At 38.5% G+C, this 18,499-nt stretch overlaps 1 protein-coding gene across 6 annotated transcripts in view; it reads right to left on the reverse strand.

The window, feature by feature from the left end:
• Positions 1 to 602: 602 nt before the first annotated feature.
• Positions 603 to 18,499, reverse strand: part of LOC140152908 (zinc finger RNA-binding protein-like) — a 34,773-nt gene continuing 16,876 nt past the window's right edge. For 5 of the 6 annotated variants that reach the window (XM_072175445.1, XM_072175448.1, XM_072175447.1 and 2 more), the window contains 15 exons: positions 17,359 to 17,588; positions 16,776 to 16,955; positions 16,198 to 16,387; positions 15,347 to 15,636; positions 14,655 to 14,800; positions 14,203 to 14,443; positions 13,750 to 13,919; positions 12,942 to 13,122; positions 10,961 to 11,093; positions 8,270 to 8,355; positions 7,141 to 7,236; positions 4,877 to 4,988; positions 4,447 to 4,544; positions 3,794 to 3,938; positions 603 to 2,624 (listed from right to left, as the gene is read on the reverse strand). In XM_072175445.1, coding sequence (XP_072031546.1) covers positions 2,551 to 2,624; positions 3,794 to 3,938; positions 4,447 to 4,544; positions 4,877 to 4,988; positions 7,141 to 7,236; positions 8,270 to 8,355; positions 10,961 to 11,093; positions 12,942 to 13,122; positions 13,750 to 13,919; positions 14,203 to 14,443; positions 14,655 to 14,800; positions 15,347 to 15,636; positions 16,198 to 16,387; positions 16,776 to 16,955; positions 17,359 to 17,588 — 2,372 coding nt within the window. In that variant the 3' untranslated portion in view covers positions 603 to 2,550. Of the gene's footprint in view, positions 2,625 to 3,793; positions 3,939 to 4,446; positions 4,545 to 4,876; positions 4,989 to 7,140; positions 7,237 to 8,269; positions 8,356 to 10,960; positions 11,094 to 12,941; positions 13,123 to 13,749; positions 13,920 to 14,202; positions 14,444 to 14,654; positions 14,801 to 15,346; positions 15,637 to 16,197; positions 16,388 to 16,775; positions 16,956 to 17,358; positions 17,589 to 18,499 lie in introns of those variants that run through there. The other variant, XM_072175449.1, reaches the window with a different exon arrangement.

An 18,499-nucleotide genomic window follows, 5' to 3' on the forward strand; every position in this document is an offset into this window, starting at 1 on the left:
AACTTTCAAACATGCGATACATGGAAACTAAGTGCGAGTGGGCTAAGTGTTTATTATATGTTTGTAGGATATATATTAGTGGTTTTCAAGAAAATATAATTTTAATCTTTGGTCAATTTTAACTATAGATTACGAGCCTGAATTCGGAGAGGACATTTTTTGACGGAATTTTCAACATAAATTTGAAGAAATGGCGCAATTAATAAAACAGTCGCAATCTTACATGGTTCTCAATTTTTAATAATCATGTTTCAAACATTACTTCTGAATTGTCAAAATATGTTTTCATGTTATTGCTGGCAGTGATATTTCATTTGCAAAGTTCACTAAGGTCAAATGAGACAGCTATTTTGTCCCAAAATGATACAGAAATGTATATTTTCATCATTTGCTAAGCATTTCAAACAGTTTCTTCGTGGCTGTAGGTGGAACTAATAGGGGCCAATAATTAGGCATGGCAACTTAATTTTCAGTAAATCTTATGTTTGAAAGAGGGCACAATATGGTGCTCAGCCGAAATGTACCCTGATTGTAAAACAACCCTTTATAAGGTTCTATGTTAAAAATTACTTCACACAAATGATCAGGCCAACACAAAATGATTTAAGTCCACTGCTAATGACCATCGTCTTTATTGATTCGGCAAAGAATCACACAAAGTTCACAAGTAACCAATCGGTAAAACATTTGCATTAGGCTAAAAAAACCAAGTTTGTTTTCTGTGGGTGGCTTGAAAACCAAAAATGCGGTATGCGTTTTTTTGGCTCAAATCATAAATATTTAATATCCTATCAGTGTAGAGTAGGTGCCCCAAAAACAAAATGCTCGCACGCGGCTAACGGGATACAAACTTGATTTTTGTTTAGCCTTGTAAACATTTTCTGCATTTGAATGACAACACTTCAAATACACTCAACTCAGTTCTTATACATACTGACCTGACTTAATTACTACTTTCCCATTCTTTATCACCACATAGAAAGTATTAATACACAACAACAATAATGAGATCTAAATACTTGCAAGTTTTTTAATGCTAATGCAATATAGAAGTGCTTCACAGAACAAACTCATGACAAAATTCACACTATATATTTTTGTACGTAGCCGTAACTGGCTCATGCTTTTAATCAACTGTCTTTTTTTTTTATGGGAAAAGCTATAGAGACAAAAGTTAAGTCAGGTTGGTAAATGTTCAGATTTTAACTGAAAAAAGACACTGTAGTTAACCTATATATTGAACTGTTGTTATTTTAAACATGTACTATACAAAACACTCATGCCCAACAGTTATAATTACACAGTAAACCAAGAGAACCAACTTTTAAGAAGTTTTCTTTAACTTATGATACTATGTTATTAATATATGCAGTAATGATTTTATGTTAACTTACAACACACACTGCAATTTCAAATGACCTGTTAATAGCAAGGCCATAGAAAAGACATAATTTGACGATTATGATTATGTAACTAAATATGACATCTTCATTGAAGCAGTATTGGAAGCTATAATAATATTTTTTCATTCATATTTTGACACACAAATCCAATACAATCGGAACAACTGCTATCGGGTATGCAAACTTGTAGCCAGGGAATGTAAGCTTATGTAACCGCAAGTCATTTCAACTTCAATCGCACATTTTCATGATTAAAATGATTTTATAACCTGTGGTTAATCAACATTAAACAACTTTGTGACACAATTTTGCACCAAACAATAATTATTTTTACCAACTTACAACAAAAAATAAAACAAACATTAGAATTTTGAATGGCAGGGCTAGAATTTCGGCGAGGATCCAAGAATAGATTCTCGCAAACAACTAATTCAAGTATGATTCACGCACTGTGTGACAAAATGTTATCCCCGATGGGTGCACCCTCTGAATACCAATAACACATGTGTTGAATCAAAATGTATCAGTTTCAAACATTTCATCACCAAATGTTGTTTTTTAATAATGTAAAATTTCAAAAATTATGCTATCCTTAAAATACGTCACAAGATATCTTGGCACCGGTAGATTTGAAAGTATACAGGAGAGCTGAAAAAATGCTGATGATTGGGCAAAAAATGAAGGTATATATACTATGCTTATCGGTGCGACTTAATATAAAGACGACCATCAATTGCGAGCACTACCAAAATACTTTATGGAATAAAATTTACTATGAAAGGACATCAGCTAATTCACAGACAGTAAAAAACAAAAGAACAGTAACCTAATTTACAAACTCAGACCTTTTTGACTAGTACCTGCTACAGAAAAAAAATCCCTTGTTATAGTTATGTTTTTAATACCTGAATAACAAGGAGAGTATGTACGTCAACGAGTGCAAGTCACAGCCTGCATATTGAAGAGACAAGAAACGTTTTATGATGCCTACGACATTCTAGTTTCCCCAAAGGTATAGGAAGTTTTGATTTTGTACACAAATTAGGCTACCAGTGCTAACCACGTGGTATAGCAATACATAATTTACAAGAGTAGGCTTTTTCTCTTCTTCACATCTGTTTTTCAGTCGGTTGGTTCAAGGTGAGTTTTACTTGCTTCCTGCCTGAACTCCATCTGTCTCCATTTCACTTCCATCTTCCTTCTTATCTTTCTTACCTTCAGCTGCAACAAATCACAAATGGAGAAATTTACGTTATTTACAGCGTAACAAAAAAAGGAAATAAATAACCACAAATAAGCATGTCAAATTAGCAAAAATCAAATTTGTTGACACCAGACAGCAAAACCATAATTGTACAGTGGAAACTCAATATAACGAAGTTGTCAGGGACAGAGAAATTAGTTCTTTATATCCAAATTTCGTTATATCAGGGTTGTAAAAACAATGAATAACAAAAGAATTTTTATCTTGGTTCTGGAAAAATACTTCTTTATAACAGGGTTTTTCTTGTATCAGATTTCGTTATAATGAGGTTTTACTGTATATACAATCCAATTAGGTCCTACTGGAAAGATATGAATTTTCTGTTATGAGCCAGGAACCCTATTTGTATAACATTGGTGAATGTTACGCAAGAGTTAGGCGGGTTATACGAAGGTAGGCGCTAGGGCGTTGGCCAGTCATTGACTGTTTTCCTAGAGACCAGTGCACATCACGGATAGATTTAATTTTTGTTAAAATTGTTAAAAGGTGGGTTTCAGCCCAAATTTAGCTTGTTGGAAGTCAATTGCAGATTCGGATTATTCTGGCTAGAAAGAAAAAAGTAACAGCAGGACTACGTAGCCATAATAAGTAAGTTGTGTTCGAGTTGTCGTGATTGGAGGTGATCTATTATAGTAAGTATGATATAGGCCTTGCCTGTCTAGTTGTGATACTAATCATGCTAATCGTGTCGTGGTCGGGTAGTATCGTGTTGGTGTGTTCAAAAGGTGTAGGTTACTTAACTTACTTAACACAAATTTTTCACGATAGGTTCTTGCACTGTCCATTGTCTCCTCAAGAACGGTGTTCCCCTATTCTTAATATTTTTTATGTTCCTTTTAGTTAAAAGGGGAGGGGCAAATACGGGGGAGGGCGGTATAGAAAATATTTTATTTACGTTTGAGGGTACCGAATTAGTAAATAAAACAATTTTAACACTTACTCAAATATCAACATTTTATGGAATCAAGAGTACCAATGTCCAGTTAAACCACTATTTGCTGTTATTCCACCCACTTCAAACCACAGAAGTACATAGACCTTTACAACTTATCACCTCAATGAAAATGCACTTAAAATCATCCTTTACCCATTTTTTCTTTAAAAAACAAAATCACAATTTTCTTACCATCATCACCATCGGCATCGTCTCCATCACGTCGCCTCTTGCGGTTGCGGTTCCCACGACGACCAAGATTACGAGCCTGGGTATACAGTGGCTCCATTCCTAGGACCTTGTGGATTTGACGGAATACTATTAGCCGCAGAGCATGCTGTAATGGGAATAGAATAAAAAGTTTGCTTTAACCTTTCTTGAACCTTGTGTAGCCATAGAATTGGTTTCCTTAAGAAACTGTGTTTGGATAATAGCGAATAATTACAGAAATTACAGATGCCAACAGTGAAGACATACGAAAAGTTTATTCTATCCATATTCTTGAATTACACAGGATCTTTCACAACATGCAATGGTTGTCTGTGACACGTAAGTTTTGCTGCCATATTTATTATCCCTATGATTGGCATCATTCAGCCATACCAAGAGATTGCGAACAGTGTAGTTAAATTGTCTACATGCCATACAGGTTGAGCAATGTCTTGCACACTGAATGACCACATGGCAACTTCAATGGACAGAAACATTAGTTCCAATGATAACATATTTTGTACCTTTCAAGTTCCAAGGCATTTTTATTTTATGCAATCTACATTAGTTTTGAACTATTTTGTGCATGTAACATATGCTATGAAAGCAACTGATTGGCCAAAACAATAGCTTACCTGAGCACTAGCAGTGATGTCTTCTCTCTGCTGTGGCGTTAGATGTGACAAGGCATCGGTTGCCTCCCTTTCACATGGATCATACAGACCAGGTCCTCCTGAAGCAAGAAATATCAATATGTACATAATACAATGTTGATCACCACTAAATTTAGGTTCAATAATTGTAGAATAGGCCAAAAGTATGCCAAATTTGGGCTATGGAAATAGCTTGTTTGCTTAAATACAATTGAGCTAACACTTAGGGAACAGTTTACCTTAATCAAGATATTTTTGAATCTTAGAAATTTTGACAGGATTACTTTTGGCGGCCAGGGTATATACACAACACATCAATTTTCTTCTTTCAATTATACTTTATCACACAAAATGCTGCCATACACACTGATTTCAGCTGTACCATTCATCTGATAACTATTATAAAACGTACCTGGTAGAAGCAAACCGCCAGCAATAGCTTCAAACACACGACGCAGAGCATCTCCTGGACGAAGTGGTTGTCCAGTGCTTGCTATGACACGTTCACACAAAAGCTCCATGGGCTGTAACAAAACAGGCATTCATTGAAATGAAAATCTCATCTAAACACATCGTAGCTGTATTGTCCAATTATGTATCATGCCCTCAGCTCTCATAATCTTATGGATCATTGGTGGCCTCCTCCAGACACTTAAGCACAGTGGGAAAACAGGAAGCAAAGAAGTGGAAAGCAAGGAAGGGGAAGAAGTAAAAGAAATGAAGAAGAAGAAGAACGTGGGTGATAGAGTGCCTTAGTATCCAGTAGCTACACCTCTAGGCATCATTTCACATCATAGGGCATGGCCTTATTGTATCTTACTATAAATAGGGGAATGTTGTATGTATCTATGTATCTATCTATGTATGCACATAAAGGCTCCGTCAGTTTCGATCCAAATGTCACCAAATTCATACGGGAGATTGAGGAATATACGGAGACGGTAATGCGGAAAAATTTGGTTGAAAAGCGGTCAAGAATTGGCCTCAAAATCAGTGAAAATGTGGTCCGTTGCTATACTAGGTAAACAAAAAAGGAGTCAGTTACTAAGCTAGCCCTGCGCGTCGCACGGGCGTATCTAATGCCAAGCCGCTCGCGTAGCGCAGCGATACCCCGCGGGTAACGCTAAACGACGCAGATACCAGGCATGAGACTGCACTTTCCTAAAAAAAACTGAAAAAACTGAAAATGCGCGTGAAATTGGGCAAAAAGTACCCAAAACAGGCTGAAATTAAATAAAGTTGCGGAAATTTTGACTATAAAAAAAACTGAATTCAGTTTTTTACCTGAAAATTCTCATGCCTGAGAGACACGTAATGAATGATATTAACGACCGTAGCGTAATAGATACGGGAAAAAGGTGGACGGACGGGTCACGGGATTATGATAATAAGTGAACACGTCCGCAGACACGCTATGAGAGGACGTAATAAATGCGGCGGGAAAAAGATGTGTGCTGTATAAACACAACATGAAGCGGTACTATAAAGAAAAATTAAATTATAATGTGGACATAAAAGGTACGAGTAAAAGGCCAACGGGTTAACTAAATGAAACGGGAAAGAATCAAAGAATTGAAGGAAAGAAACTGATCAGGAAATGTAAGAAAAAAAGAAGCTAAAATAATTAGAACAGAATTCAATAAAAAAAAACATGGAAACGGGATATCACAAACAGTAAATAAAGAAGAAGCTAAAAGGGAAATGTAAGAAAGAATAGAAGATACAGATTAAGATAAATAAAATGTACCTTTTCAATGATTCTACCTGTTCAGTAATTATTCCTGTTATAGTGAACGCTCCCATTTACTCATCTAGCGGGGACCCGCGCGAAGCGCGGGTATCCCGCTAGTCTTACTATAAACAGGGAAATGTTGTATGTATCTATGTATCGCTATAAAGGCTCCGTCAGTTTCGATCCAAATGTCGCCAAATTCATACAGGAGATCGAGGAATATACGGGAAATTTCCTGGACATTATTTGGTTGAAAGCGGTCAAGAATTGGCTGCAAAAACAGTGAAAATATGGGTAAAAAAGCGGGTTTTTGTTATGAAATACTGCAGCTGCGCAGGCAGCGAGTCAGCGCCGCGTGCGTAATGCGCACTACGCCAATGGGCGAGTAACGGCGCAGAGCCACGCGACTGCGAGCCAGAGACCAGTGGACATGATATGCCTAATACGGAAAGAAGGAAAAATAAAGGACAAAAAGGTACATGGACGGGTCACAGGATACCGGGTGAACACGTCCATGAGACACGCTATGAGAGGACGTAATAAATACGGGAAAAAGATGTGGTTAAATAACGGGTTAAATAAATAAATAACATGGAAACGGAAAATCACAAGCTAAGCAGAACAAACTAAAAAAAGAAAATGTAGGCTAGGCCTATCGAAGAGACAGATTTAGATAAATAAAAATGTACCTTTTCAATGATTCTATCTGTTCAGTAATTCTTCCTGTTATAGTGAACGCTCCCATTTACTCATCTAGCGCGGACCCGCGCGAAGCGCGGGTATCCCGCTAGTACTTTCAACTTTTGTTTTTTGCATTTTATATTTAGTTGCAAAAATATTCCAGTTGGACACAGATGCTATGTCTGCAGCAGTGTATGTTGGTTTAACTCTTGCCATCACAATATTGCGAAAAGTTACAAATTCAAACCAAATAGATTCCTTACCCATCCATTGAGTGGTACCCATGTTGGAATGCGTTCACACAGATCTCGTAGGACACGGATGACTATGACACACGACTGCAACCCTGTAGCCCTGGCCTGTTAGTAATACCAGGATATAGAGGGGAAAAATTGGAATATTTCTTTAGTGACAGTGATGGTAAACAACTTCAATCTTCCCCAAGCATTCAATGTCCATTCATATACTGAAAGATATCAATGAACATTGAAGTACTTGTACACAATGGGAGCACAAATCTAGCTTATGTTTAATTTGTTTAACTTAAAATCTATCAATACATTTACAATCTTAAGAATTGTAATTAATATTTAAGTATCTTAAATAATTGCCTTAACAAATTTATGAAATGATGAGTAAAACTGAAAAATGATTTTAAAATTTAAGTATGTCTATGCCTCATTGGTGCTGAGGGAATGACATACTTAAAACATCAATGTTAAGCTGTTGTCAAAAAAAAGTTACCTCAGTAAGATAAATAGCAAATTCTGTTCCAAGTAATCAATATTTAAGGTTTTTTTGCTAAATCCTAGTTAGGAAAAAAATTCCACAGAATAAAAATTTATTATTTGGTCTAACCCTAAGATACAGAATGTGCTTTCTATCTGAGTTTGTTTAAATGGTTATGTTACTTATTTTTTACTATTAGTTGCTTTACAAACAATTCGCTCAACAGTCACACAGCAATTTCACATAGTAGGTTTAAAAGAAGAAAGCAGTTATCGTCTTGCAACTTTTAATTCCCTTGGAGAAAAATTTCCAATGTTAATTAGGAGCAAAGGAACATTTTCTTTGCGGAATTTTGTTTCTGCACTTCCACCACATAGCTTTCTTAAAACACATCGCTGTAATCCTCCAATGTAGGATGTGAAACAACAAACTACAGCAAATAAAAACCACTGAGCTCTTACTGTTGATTAATGTATAGATATTTCCAAGTATTTTTATCGATAGGATTCATATGTGAAATTACTGCGATCAAGGGAGAGTGGCAAGACATTGTTCACACAACAACTTGTCACTCCTCTTGAACAGACTGTGCTCAATATCGTAAAAAATTATTACAAGTATTACAACTAAATATTTAAAAAATAGAATACATGGATGTCGAACCTGAAACCACTTAGCATGGCGTAAGGCTGCCAAGGCTTCGAGACATTTTTGCCTGTCCAGGACGTCCGGAGGATCTTTGGCAGTATCTAAGCAAAAATTGGTATCACACCAAGTTGGGATGGGTGTTTGACCAACGTGTCGGGCCCACTTGGCCACGGTTATTGCCCCCAGCTATAGGGCAACTGTTGCAACCTACAGAAGGGCCACAACCAACCTGTACTGATCTGGGGTAGCGAAGCAAATGTGAGGAGTATGACACAACACTACTATAGGGCTTGCAATATACTGTGCTCAATATGTAAATCACTACTCAACATATTAGTTGTTAACAAGTGAACAAATTAAGCCTAGCTCCTAATGATTTTGTCTTGACTCAATCACCAGTGCAGGATGCCGAGATCAAAATACCCTTGATGGTAAAATGGTAATTTTGTTTAAGCAATGAAAAAAGCAACAACCATTGTAACCACAATTACACCTACCAAGTATATGTGCAAGCTTTCAAGTGCTAAAATAATCTTGTGTACCAAAGCACAGTGCCGACTTCCACAAAAATATATAAACATTAAACTTGTGTAATTTTTTTAAGTCCAAATATAATTTCATGTCTTCTAATACCCACCTCTTCCTGTGCCTGACTTTCCCAATAAATACATTCATATGAAAAACCAACAAAAACCAACATAAATAAAATTGGCTAACACTGGTTAGACTAGCCTGTGGTTTAATCTAGCAGCTGTCTAGCCCCTTGGTTCCATGAAATAAGCTCTATTTGCACTTGCAGTGCTCATGCATAATAGGTTAAGCATTCAGTAACTGCTTGGTAAACATGCTCAGCGTGGGTTGATATCAGGGATGACACAAGACAGAAAGAGAGAGAAAGAAGCCTCCTCAAACAAATAACAAATCATTTTTAGCAGCCTCAAGCCACCCCCAGATCATGGTAGTGTACATCGGTCAGTCAAGGCGGCCCTCGTGTGCGGGCCCAACAGATGGTCAAAAATCCTCCTCAGGTGAATGAGAGAGAGCTTGCCCTGTGCGTGCGTGATTGGTAGTACTGAAGCTGTATGGGCAAAGAATCTTTGCACGGAGAGAAGACTGAGAGAAGTAGAAGAAGGCATCTCACTGGCATATTGAAAGGCCAGTTAAGTCGCCAATTAGTCAACACATTTCATCATAACAAAAACAATGGTAGAAAATTCATAGTGCTGTTGGTTAAGAGAACGAGGTGACTTTTAAGGTGTCAGGGGCAATTATATCATACCTAGCATTATGCACAGTCTTTGCCTTCAACTGTCTACTTGGCTTTTTACTCTCAGTGCAAATTAATAAGGGACATATCAGAAATAAAACATGAGCCAAAAGCGTGTGCTAAAACCAGTTGTGTCCAAAATATATTCCAAAAGTTTTTATTTTTTGGTAATGGTGCCAGTCTAGCCATTGGCCTTTTGCTGAATTTCTTACTTGCCTGACCAAATTTATGTGTGTTTGTGTGTGATCAAAGAACAGAGGAATTTCAAGCCTATCCCAGAATACTAGTTTTTATTGGAAGGATTTTTAATACTAGTCTAGGCACAAAAAGGTTAAAATGTGTCACAACAGGGCAACTAACCAAAGCTGGCATCATTTTTGAACGTCCAAACCAAAATGCACATAATTTGACTAATTAACACTGATTTTGCATGTTTTAAAATATTTTTGAATCAATTACAAAAAAGATCTGCCAATTTACGGGTCAAAGTTCAATTTACCATGTGGAATATACTTACTTCTCCTGCAAAGAAAACTTGTTAATAAGATGCATTTGATGAAACACAATCGATCGTTTCTATTTCAACTTTCAATTCACAAATAAACAAAGATTATACATTTCAGAAGTTTTCAAATTGGGCAGTTTGCAACTAAAATTTTTCTCGATCAGATATTGCACTTTCTTGTTGGTGAAGCCTCTTCCACAAATCAAGAGACACTACTGGGAGAGAAATATAAGAATATGTCACTTATTACAAAATATTTGCCATGTGGAACAATCAACTTTGCTTTTCCCCTAACATTTTCATTGTGAATTCAAAGAGCAAGAGAACTGCATAGAAAACACCCACACCATCCACCATCACCACTGCTTTCTAATGGATCATGTGGAAAATAAATGTTCTTCTTTCTTTCAATGTATTTACTGGAAGATTGGATTCCATAGGCTGACTGCTTACACATGTAGGAATCAACTTGTTTTTGAACAATTCCACCAAGGCTCTGATCTCCAGCATCAATACATCTACAAGTTTAGTTATGGTGCAGAGCAGATGCATTGTGTACCTCATGTGCAGAGTGCAACTGTTATACAACTGAACTGCTCACTGTGCATGAAATACACAGTGCATCAACTCTGCACTGTAACTAAAACTTGTAACCGTTCTTCACAGTTGTGTTCACAGCAGTATTGCTTGGTCACTTCAGATAACTTACAATTTGGCTGTAAATTGGCCTGCACACAATCGTTGCTAGATGTTAACTTTGTGTTTGCCTGCTGTGGTACACCACATGATCCATAAACAGTTTTTTGGATTCCAGTTAGAAGTGGTTGAAATAATGACTATGGATGGAAAGATTATCAATCAACTATCCTTCTAGGGTAACCAAGACCCATCACCAAACCATCTCCCGTTTCACATTGGGAAGCGATAAACTAACCTGTCTCTGGCTGATCACGCATAATAGGCGAGGTGAGAGTGATCTTCATGGTCATCTGTGGCTCAGTCTGATTGGTCACTACGATACTGGCTTCCTCAACACATAGTTTGATGTCCAGCTTCTCGTCAGATTCCTACCAAAAATTAATATTTAATACATACTGTTCAAATTAATCTGAACCATCTACAGCAGACTTGTAGTATTGGGACCCGTCATGAGTGCGGGTGCGGGTCCCGGACCATGAGTACGGGTGCGGGTGCGGGTCCCAAGCCATGGGTGCGGGTACGGGTACGGGTCCCAGGTCATGGGTACGGGTCCCAGTCCATGAGTACGGGTACAGGTACGGGTCCAAAGTCAAAATAGGGTATGAGTACAGGTACGGGTCCGAAGCCACGAGTGCAGTGCGGGTATGCAGGTACGGAAATTGGGACTCGAGTATGCGGGTAATGGGTCCCAGTATGGAATGCGGTACGGGTATGGGTCCAATTATGGGTATGAGTATAAATAAATTAAATTAAATTAATTAAACATGTACAAGAAGAGATTAAATATTTCAAGTCTGGACTCGGACTCAAGTCCACTTTTTGCTGGACTCGGACTCGGCTCAGAATTGAACATTAAAAGGCTTAGCTCAGCTCGGTCAAAAAATAGGACTCGGGCTCGAAGTCGACCCCAGTCCGATTCCAGTCCAATCAATCCATGTACAATGTGGAAAAATTATTTATCTTAAACATCAATTGGAATTAAATTAATTGTCAATTTTCCAAGTACATTCATGCACATATACACAATACACATCCAACAGATTTTCCATTAGCTTAATCATTGTAATTATTACCATTAATTATGCACATCTGGATAATTATATCCATGTTTTATTTTATATTTTAAAACTCCTTTAAATCTCTTTCAATATCAAATCCCAAATTCCTGTATGGTAAGGCCCTCTCTATTCATTTGTCTCAGATGCACTAGCCCAAGCCTGGCACAAGAAGTATGTACACTGTATGCTCATATGTGGCTGGCAGAAAAGTCACACCAGTCACATTATCATTAGTTATACATGTGTGCAGCATACAAGTAGTGGAGTGTATTTGAATGGAAAATATCAAAATGATTAGTAGAAGCTAAAATAATGATATTTTAACATGATAACTTGAAATTCACCACAAAAGAAAACATCTTTGCTGGGTCTTTTTCTGTATTGATCAGTCATTGTGTGAATGAGACATGTGTATGGGTGGCAGTAGTGTGCACAGGCTGCTACATTGTACATGTGCAGCATTCATGTTCATTTTGTGTAGCCAGGGCTGGATTTATCTTTTTCAGGGCCCTGGACCAGGCTAAAATAAATTTAAAGGCATTTGCTATAGCTTTCCATTTACTCCCCATCCAACCCCATCCATGATGTAGGCCAAGTGGGCCTAACCTATTTGTTTTAATTATGAATTTATGATCAGAGGACTCACAGTGGGATTCATGAGTGGAGTTAACATGCATTTGGGAAGTGAGAGTATTCTATTCTCACTTTCCTGCATTTTGTGTAACCATGTACTGTATGGTACCCGTACCCATGGGTACGGGTACGGGTCCCTGACCATGAGGACGGGTAAGGGTACAGGTCCCAGGCCATGGAGTGCAGGTCCGGGTCCCAGGTCATGGGTGCGGTGCAGGTCCCAGTCCATGAGTACGAGTGCAGTGCAGGTACGAAGTCAAACCACGGCATGAAATGCAGTGTACGGGTCCGAGCCCGCAGTAGTGCAGTGCGGGTGCAGGTGCGGAAATTGGGACTCGAGTGCGGGTGCGGGTACTACAAGTCTGATCTACAGTATCATTTATACATACATTATGTGGTATCATTTATAGTGTCATCTTTGTGGTTTTGTGATCATAAAGAACTTCCATAAAAATATTCCATATATGGGGTCATAGGTCCACTTTCCCTTCTTACCCAACAACCCAAGTAACATACATTACATACCTGCATTTGTTTGGGCAAATTATTGGCGACTCTCTCTAGTAGAGTGCGAGTTGGTTTCTCAGTACATATGACCACAAGTCCCATGTTGCGCTCTCCCTTGAGAAGCAGGCCCTTGGCAAGGACTCCAACACGCATGACTCCCTTGAGCACCCTCGGTGGTGGTTGGTTCTCATTCTTGGTCCTGTATGTGTGCATAAATTAAGTGAGAAAATGTAGATCACGGATGATGACACATTGAAGATAATGATTGCAGTTGATCATCTTGTTCCCTCCCCCTCACTCTTCTCACCCAGACAACTGCATAGCGTGTAGATACAGTAATGACAGCAAGTCAGCGACTCAACTTTAACATGTCTTCCATCATATTACTATATTCCACAAAACATAGAATGTATGTGCACTGAATTTTGAATTCAGGCTCACATTTTGATACCCTCAGCTCTCATAATCTTATGGATCATTGGTGGCCTCCTCCAGACACATAGGCACAGTGGGAAAACAGGTAGCAGAGTGGAAAACAAGGAAGAGGAAGAAGTAAAAGAAACAAAGAAGAGGAAGAACATGGGTGACAGAGTGCCTTAGTATCCAGTAGCTACACCTCTTGGCATCGGTTCACATCATAGGGCATGGCTTTATTTTTTAACCATCTACATAATAGCTCAAAATAATTTTTAACCATTTCAGTTTCATGGACATAGATGTATGTTGGTTTTAAGTACCCAGTTGATTGGTTTTGCAAGCAAGATCTTGAAAATTGGAATATTTATAACCAATCATATCTTAAATGCAATCTTTCATTACTACATACCCTTCAGGTTTCTCTCCATCAGCTGGCTCTGTCTTGATCTCTGCTGGTTTCTTTTCTGCTTCCTTGGCATCTGTCTCCATACCAGCTGGATTGTCTTCCTCGGCGATGTGGTCGGATACCAGGCGGAGGGCCTTCTCTACAGTGGAGACCATGTTCTGTACACCACCCAACTGTGAGAGTAAACAGAGGTACAACACTAATCAGGACAAGTTGGGCTATTATAGTCGGCATAAACTACCAAATTCCTATTGTTGCTATCCAACTTGGTCTGCCAGAGATGATCATCATAACTTCCTACAAATCCTGGAATGCCCTTTTATGGAGCTGGTTTCTATGCAGTTCTAGTTTTAAGCAGGACCAGTTATTACTAGTTGTCAACGTTTACCTAAATAGATAACTGCTTGTGCTGCTAATGAATTTGGTATATATGAACAAAAGCTTGCAATAACTGACCTCTTGTTCTGATGGATAAATGGTGTTGTGCTTAGCCATTACATGTCTGTCTATCTGGGTGTCTGGTCTCTTCATGTGCATCTCGAGGGCTGCTGGTGGTTTGGGTGGTACGGGACGGGGATGAGGGACTCCACGGCGGCGCTGCCACTCGTAGAACTCCATCTCTTCCTCATAGCGCCTGCGCTCTTCCCAGTAGTGTTCCTCTTCCATGCGACGCCAATACATGTCTTCTTCATAGCGTCTACAAAATCACAAGATATTCAAGTTCAATACTGAGGTAATACTACAAATATCCCTGCAAGTTGCTTAATTTCTCCTTTCTTAATTGCTATTAACGTTTTAATCCAAGTCTGCCATGCCAAAACTAATTTAAAGCCCCAAGTTTACATCTTCAAATCAAACATTACAGCCACTTAAGTACCTTTTTATGATAGTAACACTACAACACTTACCTCATCTCCGCTCTCCACCGGTTCTCCTCTTCACGTTGGCGCATGAACTCTTCTTTGGCCATCTGTCGACGCATCTTCTCTTCCTGCATTTTGCGAGATCGAGCTGACGGTTTCAAATCCACCACGTACGATGGATCAACCTTTTTCTGTAAACATAACAAAATTTGTAGGTTTGATTTAATAGAACAATTTATGTTGCTCACAAAGTGTTAAAAATTACAGTGAAGGAAGATATGTGGAAAGAGAGAGGGATGATGATGATGAAAGGAGAGGTAGCAAATTCCGTTTACACTTTTATTTTATGTAAAGGAGGATTTGGTGATCCTAGCATCCTCTATTTATGACATTTTTCAGTAGATATCCACGAAAAAAGCCTATTCCCAAAATTTCAGTTGATTCCGATTTTGCGTAATTACGAGTTATGCATGATTATGTGTATTACACTTACACTGCTCCATAGGCCACTGTTGTATTTTCGTTCTGGTATACCAGAACGAAATTCAAATTTGACGATATTTTTGCTAAACGAATTAATCTGCAAGAAATATTTGGTTCACAAACATGCAGCCATAGGTTTCCAGTGGTATAAAAATCTCAACTTTTTTTGAGGAAAGTGGGGGGAGGGGGGATGAGGCTGTGGATCACAAAACGTCCTTTTAATGTCACTATTATTTATTATTAACGGACATCACCTTGTACTGCAGACGATGTCTGCGTCCCTTCATGTGCATCTCTTTGGCATTGGGGTCGTTAAAGCGGCATTCACACAGCTTACAGTTGAAGCTGATCACTTTGCCGGCATCACTCTTCACCTCCTCTATGTAATCTTCACCCACAGGTACGACATCTTTATCAAAGTCCATCAGAGATGGAGTATCTTCCGGTGTGGTGGGTGTTGCCGGCATAGACGCTGCAGGAGGGATCTGCGTGGTCTTGACCTCGACCTTCTCAGAACCAGGAGTACTCAAAAGTTTGGAGCCACCTGCAACAAATAAACAATGTTATCACATTGCTCAACTATGATCTAACCTTAATGAAGAAATGTTGAAAATATTGTTTTACAGAACTTGCTTGTGGGAAAGAGAAATCACCATTGTGGAATTTGGCCATTTATATAGTTTAGAAACAAGCATAAATTTTACAACATTCCTACACTCAATCAGTTGAAAACACAAGTAATCACAGCGAGGAAAAAGATGTACCATTATGCACAAGTTGACTCCTGGTTTAACCATGGCAAATTACAGAATTTATCACTTCAATCATTAATACATTGTACAATTAAACCTGTTTGAGGGGGCATTTTAACAGCAAAAACAATCGCTTGGTTGCGTGGAAACATAACAATCGCCATTTTGATTTGGTGATGGATAAAGGGCAGCATCACAGCAGTATTTTTTATTATTTTGAGGAGGTAGATAAGTAAATCATTACCAATCCTAAATTTGTGTGAATCAAGGATTGGCGCCATATTCTCCTGTGAGAATCCAGGCCTGACTAGACTTACAATCAACTCAATTTACATGTGCAATGGTGTACGTACCAACAAAAGTGATTTTAGGTGTGGCAGCTTTCTTAACAGTAACGGCAGGCTTCTTAGCAGCTGCCGCAGATGCACCAGCTCCTGCAGTGGTGGGCTTGGCAGCTGATGCGGATGCTGCAGCCGCCGCCGCCTGCTTCACTGGGTCAGTTGACGGAATTGGTTTGCCAAGTTTGGTATGGAGCTTCAGTACCTACGAGATTAGAATTATTTTATCAAGTAATTAGTTAGTACTTAGTTATGGATGATGGTTAACACCAAGTTTTATTTTTCTACACTGATCCCCCGTTAAATAATAACACACTTATGCCACACAGGATTTTAATATTTTGTTAGCCCACAAAGAGTCAAAATTCAGGGCTGTGATTCGGATTAAGAAAAAAAAAAAAAAAAAAACCCAATGTTTCTGTGGAGCAAACCCCAATTATTTTTTACTTACTCTGGATTATTTTTTCTCTTTACATGAATGGGAAAGAGGAAGATGATATATAAAAACATAAACAAATATGGACAAATCAGGTATATCACAAGGCTGAATCTTATTTGTAATCAACATTACAATACTAATGTTTGAAATTTACCTTCTGATGCTTAGCTCCTCTGATGTGAGCATTGTATGCATCTACGCCAGTACAGCACACATCGCACAGTTCACACTTCAGACCCTGCTGTGAACCACGGCTTGCGGGGACGGCTACACCTGTCTTAGAAGCATTTTCCTTCTTCTTGTGCTTCTGTCCTTCAAGATGCTCTCTGTAAGTCTGCAAGGGACAAAAATAAACCACTTTCTTACTTATCTATATTTACAAATTTTGTGGATTACACTTGCGATTACAACTTGGTAAAATCTGCAGTAGAGTTAACCAAAATTACCTTTAAACTGAGCTGTTCAATTAGACTTCAAGTTCATAGGTACAAACTAATGCAGATTCCAAATTGGAAAATTTGGTGCTTCTGCCTTCTACGCAAGCTTGCTTTGGCCGATGCCCACCACAGGTTTTTACACACTTCTGTGAATCACTTGAAAGATGCTACTTTCTATATATCTTAGTTGGAAATGCAACATATAAGATGGATTCAGACTGATCAATACAAACAAATTTGCTCCACTGATCCACAATTTTTCATTGCAACAACTATGTCTGTTCCACATTCAGATCTTACCTGAGGTCCAGCACAGCTGATCTTGCACACCTCACAGTAGTGAATCTGTGGTGCTTTTGGTGGGGGTTTGTCCTTCTTCACCTTGTTCTGAGCAAATTGTGCTTTGCCCTTGAAACCCCAGCTATTGCCACCAGTCTTGCTGGCCTGTTGCTGCTGGTAGTAATTGGTGGCTGCAGAGTAGACAGCCTGATCATATGGAGTGGTTGTGGAAGCAGCACCGTAATTGCTACCTGAAAATTCAACAGGATCAAATCATTGAATATATATGGAGCTTTCATGCACAATTCATGATAAAATTACTTCACTGTCTTGCCATATTCATTGCAGTTTAAATTAGAGACCATACCTATTTGCAAGGGCACAGCCTTCCCCATCTTGGCCGGGGAATCCCTCCTTCAATGCTAGCTGCAGTTTACCCAAGTCTGGGTGGGGAAAGCTGCACCTTTGTAAATGGGTATGATAGTAAATCGGATATAGTTGGCAAACTTGGCAAAGAAAAGCTTACGCTGGACCAGATGATGTGAGTGCACTTTTATTGTTTCAATATTAGCTGCATGCCCAAATTTTGGACTGGATCAATTACATCCACCTTAGGGTACTTTGTTTTATATCATCTTATTTCGGTTGTTCTTGCTGCTTCCAATACATTACAAAGGCAAGCAATGGATGGAAAATTGATTTTAACATCCCAAGTTGTGGTCTTAGCGCAATTGGCATTTACATGCATATTTTTTTCGCACACATTTCAGTTACTTTTATGAATATAAGTAAATTACTGGTATCATAATATCAAACCATAAAGCAACAGATCTCCATGAACCTGAAGCATTTGCAGTCAGTGTATTTTGCAGGATGGAATGTTCCTGTATTACCTGCAATCCGAGCAAGTCAGCTTTTGTTTGGTTGCTGTTGCAAACAGCACAACTAATTCATAACATAAAGCATGCAATTTACATTCTTGATCTGAATACACAAACAGCTTTTCAGTGCTTCATATTTATTATTGACAAAAGCAGAATATGATGGATAAGTAAGTATGCTATTTGAAATTGATGGATGTTCAGTCATCCAGTTGTAGTAACATGAAATTTGGAATTAAATCAAAATACTGGACTTGCTATTTTAAGCAATGCTACGTTGC

This window comes from Amphiura filiformis, chromosome 5 (assembly GCF_039555335.1).
Source record: "Amphiura filiformis chromosome 5, Afil_fr2py, whole genome shotgun sequence".
Taxonomy (NCBI): domain Eukaryota; kingdom Metazoa; phylum Echinodermata; class Ophiuroidea; order Amphilepidida; family Amphiuridae; genus Amphiura; species Amphiura filiformis.